Source organism: Dipodomys ordii, unplaced genomic scaffold (genome assembly GCF_000151885.1).
Source record: "Dipodomys ordii isolate 6190 unplaced genomic scaffold, Dord_2.0 Scaffold21, whole genome shotgun sequence".
Lineage (NCBI taxonomy): Eukaryota > Metazoa > Chordata > Mammalia > Rodentia > Heteromyidae > Dipodomys > Dipodomys ordii.
This window is the reverse complement of record NW_012267237.1, coordinates 6564750-6573501: the sequence shown is the minus strand read 5'-3', so window position 1 is coordinate 6573501 and position 8752 is coordinate 6564750. Positions and strand designations below refer to the sequence as shown.

Sequence of the window (8752 nt, the reverse complement as noted above, 5' to 3'; positions counted from 1 at the left end):
CTCCCTCCCTCCCTCCGTTCCTCCCCTCCCATCCCCTCCTCTCCTTCCCTCCCTCTTCTCCTTCCCTCCCCTTCCCCCTTTCCTTCCTTCCTTCTTTTAGCTGGTTCTGGGGCTAGTTCTTAGGTCCTGAGTGTTGTCCCTGAGGTTTTTCCACTCAAGGCTGATACTCTACACTTGAGCCACAGCTCCACTTCAGGCTTTTTGGGGATAAGAGTCTTAAAGAGTTTCCTGCCTGGGCTGGCTTCAAACCATGATCCTCAGATCTCAGCCTCCTAAATAGCTAGGCTTATAGGCGTGAGCCCTGGCAACTGACCAGTGCTGACCCGGGGTTTGAACTCAGGTCCTAGGCACTGCCCCTGTGCTGTTATTTTTTGCTCAAGGCTAGTGCTCTACCACTTTGAGTCAGCTTTTTGGTGGTTAATTGAAGATTCTCGTGGACTTTCCTGCTCAGGGTTGGCTTGAACAGAGATCCTCAGACCTCAGCCTCTTCAGTAGCTTGGATTACAGGCGTGAGCTACCAGTGCCCAGCTTTTTACTTTGTTTTTACATAGTCTTCCTTTTCTGTGGGCTCACTGGACTGCAGTCCTCATGGCCACACTCGCCGTGTGACTGTGATGCAGGCCCATGCCATCGTTGTTTGCAATGAAGAGTCACGAACCTTTTGTCTGGGCTGGCCTCTAGTCACGACCCGTCTGATCGCAGCCTTCTGAATAACTAGGATTATGGGGGTGAGCCTCTGGGCCTGGCTGCAGTCGGGAACTTATTAAATACTCATTTGATGGACCAAGTACTCCCATCTGACCCTGGGCTTCAGGTCCTCCTGAGGTGCCTGGCCCTGGAGTCCTGTGAGATGCAGACTCCTTCCCAACACGGGCCTTGCCCAGTTCCAGGCCAGCCTGCAGAGCACCAGCGCTGAAATGCACTCAGGACTTGGCTTTTGAAGCCAGCCTCTGGGCAGATTTCTGTGTGCACAGAAGGGTCTCCTCAGGTCAGCCTAGCCTAAAGCCCCACTGTCACAGCCCTGTCACGGAGGCCCGGGGGTGGCACAGCGGGCGCTTGCTTGTCACCTGAACTCTGTACCTCTGCCTCAGTGGCCGTGGCCCTGGTGCTGGAGCCTGTCCCTGCTCACCTCTCCTCTGTCCATTGAGGAACTTCCTCTCCAGCCTCCAGAAGCAAAATCCCATGGGCCCTGGGCAGGTGTACTTCCCCGTTTCCTAAGAGAAGCCCCCCCCCCGCCCCCCCCCCCCTTCCTAGGCAGCCCTACCTCATTTTCCCAAAAAGAAAAACTGGTTTAACTCCTGCAAGACAATGCAGGCCTAGCGTCTCACGAGAAGGTGATGATGCGTCTCCTGGCATCCCAGGGCCCCTCTCTTTCTCTCTCTCGCTTCATTTCTCTCTTTCTATACCGCACCCCCCCCCCCGCCACCCCCCCCCTTCCTAGGCAGCCCTACCTCATTTTCCCAAAAAGAAAAACTGGTTTAACTCCTGCAAGACAATGCAGGCCTAGCGTCTCACGAGAAGGTGATGATGCGTCTCCTGGCATCCCAGGGCCCCTCTCTTTCTCTCTCTCGCTTCATTTCTCTCTTTCTATACCGCACCCCCCCCCCCGCCACCCCCCCCCTTCCTAGGCAGCCCTACCTCATTTTCCCAAAAAGAAAAACTGGTTTAACTCCTGCAAGACAATGCAGGCCTAGCGTCTCACGAGAAGGTGATGATGCGTCTCCTGGCATCCCAGGGCCCCTCCTGGGTGGAGGCCACAGCTGGTGGGGGAGCGACCGCCCCCCCACAGGGGTGCCGGAAAGGCTGAACAGTGCTTGAAGTGATGGGGGCCATGTGGTTATCCCTGAGGGAGAGGACCAAGGAGCAAAGAGCCAGCCGTGGGCCTGTGCGGTCCACACTCCCTCAACATGACAGAATGGGGGCGCTGTACCCAACAAAGCTGTTCATCAGACCTAGAGGGAAGGTGAGGCTGGGAGCCATTGAGGGACGTGGTAGGGTTACCTTGCAATGGGGATGGGAAGGAGAAACCGAGAGAGCAAGGGAAGGGGCGGCACTGTCCAGAAAGCAATGGATCTTCACCTGACGCAAGTGACGCCAGCCCTCTGTGCATCACTTTTTAAGGAAAATAAAAAACGTTTTTATTTTTATTTTTTGGGTCTGGTCGTGGGGCCTGAACTCTGGGCCTGGGCGTTGTCCCTCAGCTCTTGAGCTCAAGGCTAGTGCTCTACCACTTGAGCCACAGCGCCACTTCCAGCTTTTCTTCTTTTTGCTTATGTGGTGCTGAGGAATCGAACCCAAAGCCTCAGGCATGCAAAGCAAGCGCTCTACCACTGAGCCACCTTCCCAGCCCCATAAAAGACGTTTGTAAAAAATGGTTATCTTGCAGTCCATGGTGGTGCTGAGACTTGAACTTGGATTTTTGGAGCGATGTTGGTATCATCGCTGCTAGGTTGACTTGTGGGGGAATGCTGTGGACTCAGGCCTGGCTGGGTGGATTCTTCTAGAATCTTCTGTGGCAGGAAGCTGCCTTTGGCAGCATGGGCAAGGGCTTGGGATAGTGGCTTGGTCTTGGCTGGCATTCCTCCCAGAAGGCTCGGGGGGAAGGCCGGGGTCCCCACCCCTGACGGTGCAGCTCTGAGGGGGCTAGGCAGGTGCTCACACCACCTGGATCCAGGGGCCCCACTTCTCCTGGGGAACCCTGTCCCCCAGGGCTGGGCTGTGCACTGCCACTGTGAAATCCACGAGACCTGGCCCTGCACCAGCCAGGCGCCCCTCTGCCGCTCTCATGACCCTTGCTCTCCACCCTCAACTGCCCCCTAGCGTGTGGCGTGCCCACCCAACACACGGAATGTCTGCTTTCCACAGGACCCTCGTTCCGGACTTCTTTGTGGGTCAGGAGCCCTGGAGCCCCTCTGGCGACTGGTCCACGTTCCCTGAGTGGCTGAAAACGAGAAATGCCAGGCATGTCAACAGGTAAGTCGTGGGTGGACGCGGCTGTGGGTGGCTCAGGCCAAGGAGGAAAGAGGCTGGAAGGGCGGAGGCGGGGAGGGCTGAGGATCTAGGGCTGCTGCCCGGATCTGTGTTTTGAAGAGAGCGCCGTGGGGCCGCAGCTCTCTACGTGGTGGGAGGAGAGCTGGACCTGCTGGGACACCTTGGGCGATGCAGCACTGGATAAGAGGACAGAACTCAGGAGGCTCAGACAACTTCACAGGAAATGTGAGACAGCCCTATTATGCGCAGCACAGCCATTGCAGGGGGCTCACAAAATAACCCTGCATCTTTATTATTTCAGTGTGTGTGTGTGTGTGACAGATTACACATTTGAGGCCGTCTTGCTGTGAAGTCCGGGCTGACCTCTGTCTCTGGAGTGCTGGGTGGACAGGCGTGCCCCGCCAAGCCTGGCTGACCCTGGAGTCTTAAGCGCCTTTTCTTTCTGTTCTAGAGAGTTTGATGCTGCCCTGAAGTACCTGAAAGACCAGTGTCATGCCCAGAAGATTGGCGTGGTGGGGTTCTGCTGGGGCGGAGTCGCTGTGCACCACATCATGGCCACATACCCCGAAGTCAGGGCTGGGGTGTCACTCTATGGTAAGCCAGTGGGGTGCATTTTCACTCAGCAAGACCCCGGGGAAGTGCAGTGAGAGGAAGCCCAGGCCCGTTCCACACAGAGCCACACAAGCCGGAGAGTGAGCAGGCAGACAGCGTAGCGAACCTGGCTTGCAGGATCTGCAGGGGCAGGCAGAGGTGTGCGGCTGGGTGGTAGAGCACTGGCCGGCACGCTGGGGCCTTGGGTTCCATCCCCAGTGCTGCCAAAGAAGTAAAAGATACATAACTAACACAAGACCACAGAGAGAGGCAGAAGTTACACCATGAGGTCACTGGCTCGGATCTCAGTAGTGGTTGGTCAGGTCACCCACCCTGAGTTCTCCATGTCTTTAGTTAGGACAACGGAAATAGTATTTCTTCCTGTGAGGACAATACCAATTTGTGTGTGTGTGTGTGTCTGTGTGCGCGCGTGCACGTGCGTGTGCAAGTCCTCGGGCTCGAATGCAGGGCCTGTATACTTTCCTTAGCTTTTTTTTTTTTTGCTCAGGGCTGGTGCTCTACCACTTGAGCCACAGGTCCACTTCTGGTTTGGGGAGGCTAATTGGAGATAAAGATGAGTCTCAAGTAATTTCCTGCCTAGGTTGGCTTTGAGCCTTGATCCTCAGATCCCAGCCACCTGAGTGGCTAGGATTTAGGCGTGAGCCACCAGCACCAAGCCCAAGCAATATTTTTGTGAGCAACATAAAAAAGGAGAAAGCATTTTTGGATTTCTCTCAACTAATAACTTGCATGCATGTGTGCATGTGTGTACATGCATGAACACATTCATAGTGCAAAGAAAAGGAAAACCAGTTACGCGATGAAACAGGAGTGTTAGAGTGTACCCAGAAATGACATACAGTAGTTAAACATTTATAGTTATTCTTACTTGTCTTAATAATTCCTGATGGTGGTATTTTCATTTGCTTTTAGCTTAAAAGAAAGCCTGTAAATATTTACATAAAACGAAACAAATTCAATAGATAGTTGCTATGGGTCAATGCCTTTCTAGCTCAAAGGTGGCTTTGTGTGAATTTACAAGAGAGCCTGAGTAGGTGTCTCGCTGTTGCCATCTGGTGGTGGCTATTATGCAGCATGCACATTTAAGGGCCTGGCAGAGCTTATGCCTAGGGGATGTCCACCAAAAAGCCACGATTTTGCTTGTTGTTGTTGTTTTTTGTTTGTTTTTTTGGTTTTACAGGACTGAGGCAGGGAGTGTAGTCATCTTTTTTTTGTTTTTGTTTCCGGTTTAACTTCTCTGTATAGTGGTTGGAAGTGGGAAGAAGTAGGAAAAAAAGTAATTCTCTCCCTCCCTCCCTCCCTCCTTTAAAATTTTTTATCCTATTTTATTTTTGCTGGTCCTAGGGCTTGAACTCGGCCTGGGCATTGTCCTTGAGCTTTCTCACTCAAAGCTAGTACTCTATCACTTGACCAACAATTCCATTCTGGCTTTTTTGTAGTTAATTGGAAATAAGAGTCTCATGGACTTTGCTGCCCAATCTGGCTTTGAACCATGATCCTCAGATTTCAGCCTCCTAAGTAGCTAGGATTACAGGCGTGAGCCACCAGCACCTAGCAAAGAAGTTATGTTTTTTTTTTCTACTTATCTGAACATAGTAGCTTATTACAGTATATTCAGTTATTTTCCCAGAAGTGGGTATCTTCAGGTTGTTCAGAACCCGTGTTGGGCAGAGCATGCTTTTTGCTGGCCTTTAAAATTCCAAGATAAGAAGCCAACACTAACATTTGCAAAATGGCTCCCCTTCAAGCAGCTGCATGCTTGTCTTTTCTGATTTTTTTTTTTTATTTTTGTCGGTCGTGGGGCCTGAACTCTGGCCTGGGCACTGTCCCTAAGCTCTTCAGCTCAAGGATAGTGCTCTTCCACTTTGAGCCCCAGTGCCACTTCTGGTTTTCTGGTGGTTTATTAGAGATAAGAGTCTCACAGACTTTCCTGACCAGGCTGGCTTTGAACCATAATTCTCAGATCTCAGCCTCCTGAGAGTAGCTAGGATTACAGGCATGAGCCACAGGTGCCTGGCTATGAAGCCACAAGGTTATCTGAGTGCTCCCTGGTCTTTACTTACAGCCAAGCATTCTGCAGTGTCCAACCCTAATTACTCAATGGCCTGATCTCCAGTGAATGAGATGAGCAGTGGGATGAGCTAAGTCAGATGGTGTGTGTGTTTGTAGGTGCCCATACCAGAGTTTGAGCTCAGAGCCTTAAGATTACTTGGCTGGTATTCTACCACTTGAGCCATGCCTCAGCCTTGCACCTTGAGTTAGTTGGAGATGGAATCTCTCAAACTTTTCTGCCCAGGCTGGCTTTTAACTGTGATCCTCTGGATTTCAGCCTCTAGAGTAGATAAAACTACAAGTATGAGCCACTGACACCCAGTGTTTTTTGCTCCTCTGTTATAATTTCATAGGCCAGGCCTCTAGTAAAATTGCTAAAAGAAAAAGCCCTCAAAGCACCTATTGTGAGAAACCCATCCAAATCCAGTCAGTTTTGTGGCTTGACAGAAAATCATACTCGCTCACCCTTGAATGCACGTTTTCAGGAATTGTCAGAGATTCTGAAGATGTTTACAACTTAAAGAACCCCACGCTGTTCATCTTTGCGGAAAATGACGCTGTGATTCCACTAGAGCAAGTAGGTTGCCTCTTCGCTCTTCTCAGCTGTGTATTAATACTGCAACTTACCCCTTGGCGTGGAGTCCCGAACGGTTCATGTATTGTTTTCTAGTGTTGACATTTTGAAAATGGGATTTAGGGTAGAATTGTAACCCCTAAAATATACCTAGTTAGCATGAGATCTGAAGAAGTGTTCTCGGCCCGGCCTGGCCACTGGGCCAGGAAACAGCCTCTGCCTCACCTCCAGTCAGCCACGAGCTTTCCATGTTATCTGGAAGATGGATTGCCAAGTCCAGTGAGTCTGATCTGAAGGCCGTCATGGGCTGGGGTATAGTTCGGTGGTAGAGCGCTCATCCTTGCTTAGCACCACCAAGGTCCTGTGTGGCATCCCCAGAACTGGAAGCCAGAGGGATGGCCAGTGGCTGACACGCTGTTCTTAGTGACTTGGTGTGAATGCACACATGGATTGACATGGAGAGTCGCCACCTCAACAGGGCTGGCTTATGGCTGTTCAGTTTGTTTCCAGAGCTAGTGATAGGCAGTCAGCCCCTCAGTCATGAGGGAAACAAGCAATGTCTGTAGTGTGCGATTGCTAAGCCAGGATGGCCAGTACCTCAGGAGTATTACTGGATTTTTTTTTTCCCCCAGTCCTGGGGCTTGAACTCAGGGCCTGGGCACTGTCCCTGAGCTTTATTTGCTCAAGGTTAGCACTCTACCACTTGAGCCACAGCACCACTTCTGGCTTTTTCTGTGTATGTGATACTGAGGAATAGAACCCAGGGCTTCATGCATGCTTGGCAAGCACTCTACCACTAAGCCTGTGTTCTTTTCTGGAGTTGTTAGTTGTTGAACACACACCTTACATGTGCAGTTAAGTAAGTGCTTTGCTACCACACCCATCCTACTGCAGGAGGTATATTGATATGTTTGTAGAACTGAACTCAACTCAGGGACTTGTGGTTCTAGGTGGGTGTCTAGCGCTTGAGTCATACAGCAGCCCCTACAGATGTTTTGTCTGTTGTGGGGCTTGAACTCTTCAGAGCTTGGGCACTGTCCCTAAGCTTTTGTGCTCAAGGCTAGTGCTCTACCACTTGGAGCCACAGCTTCTAGTTTTCCAGGGGTTAATTGGAGATAAGAGTTTCACAGACTTTCCTGCCTGGGATGGCTTCAAACTACATCCTCAGATCTCAAGCCTCCTGAGTAGCTAGGATTACAGGCGTAAGCCACCAGCATCTCACTACAAATTTACTTTTGATCTTACAATATTTCAGTTCATGATTTATTAAGTTTAGACCCCATCATAAAAAAACAACTTTAATTGCTGTTACACACACATTTTTTTTTTTTTTTGGCAGTACTAGGGTTTGAATTCAAGGTTTCGTGCTTGCTAGGCAGGTAGGCATTCTACTGCTGAACCATACCTCCAGCACTGGTTATTTTTGAGATAGGGTCATAGGTCTGTCCAGTCATGTGCCTGTTCCATGATCCTATTTTTCACTTATTACCTGTTGCTGGGATGATGGGTACACATCACCATTTGCTTAACTTCATCCACTGAAATGAGGTCTCATAACCTTTCTGCCTGGACTGTGATCTCTCCTGAACTCAGTTTCCCATGTGGCTAGGATAACCGGTATCTGCCCAGACTTATAATACTTCATACAAAAATCTTTTGTCAGAGATAAGAACCGTGTTAATTATGAATGCAAAGTATTGGGGAGCTTGCATTGATCTTACATCTCTTATGAATATTTACTGAAGAATTAGAGAATGGCAATATTTTGCAAGGGTTAACATGCCATCGGTACAATGTCTTTTGCATAACAGGTCTCTTTGCTGACCCAGAAGTTGAAAGAACACTGCAAAGTTGAATATCAGATTAAAACATTTTCTGGGCAAACTCATGGCTTCGTGCATCGGAAGAAAGAAGATTGTTTACCTGCTGACAAACCCTACATTGATGAGGCCCGAAGGAATTTAATCGAGTGGCTGAACAAGTATGTTTAGCAGTGACTGGTGATCAAGCACAAGCTTGTGCAAAGGAGATGTATTAAAAAGTTTGCCATACAGTCATTTTGGATCATTTTTCTTTTACCTTATATAGTTTTGGGATTCTGAAATTTCTTTCATATTCCGTAGAAAGCACATATGCAGTAGAAAATGTTAACATAGAATCGTACTTTTTTGGTGTAAGTGTGAGCATTTATTGAGCAAAGAATTCAGCATATAAAGAAAAGAGAGAAAGATAAAGGTTCCTTAGAAACCCTTCAAGGGAAGAGAAATAATTGCCTAGATAAGATAGGAGAAAGCACACAGTGTAATGAGTTTAGTACCTCAAGTTTCGGATGCCTCCCTCCACCTTCCTTCTTAGGGCACTTACTCAGTTCTAACAAAAAATTCCCAACATCTATTTAAGGAAATAACAGTAGATCTAAGAAATATTGTTGAAAAATCCTGTATCAATTTTTCACTATCAGAAGCTGCCACTTTCACATACAAATCAACAGTAAACTTCAGATCAAAGTTGAAGGTATTCTTA

At 49.1% G+C, this 8752-nt stretch overlaps 1 protein-coding gene across 1 annotated transcript in view; it reads left to right on the top strand.

Moving 5' to 3' along the window:
- Nucleotides 1-8286, top strand: part of Cmbl (carboxymethylenebutenolidase homolog (Pseudomonas)) — a 12216-nt gene extending 3930 nt beyond the window's left edge. Inside the window, exons 4-7 of the mRNA XM_013013881.1 lie at nt 2866-2973; nt 3443-3585; nt 6141-6232; nt 8041-8286. Of these exons, the coding sequence (XP_012869335.1) occupies nt 2866-2973; nt 3443-3585; nt 6141-6232; nt 8041-8220 (523 nt within the window). The 3' untranslated portion in view covers nt 8221-8286. The remainder of the gene's footprint in view (nt 1-2865; nt 2974-3442; nt 3586-6140; nt 6233-8040) is intronic.
- Nucleotides 8287-8752: the final 466 nt, after the last annotated feature.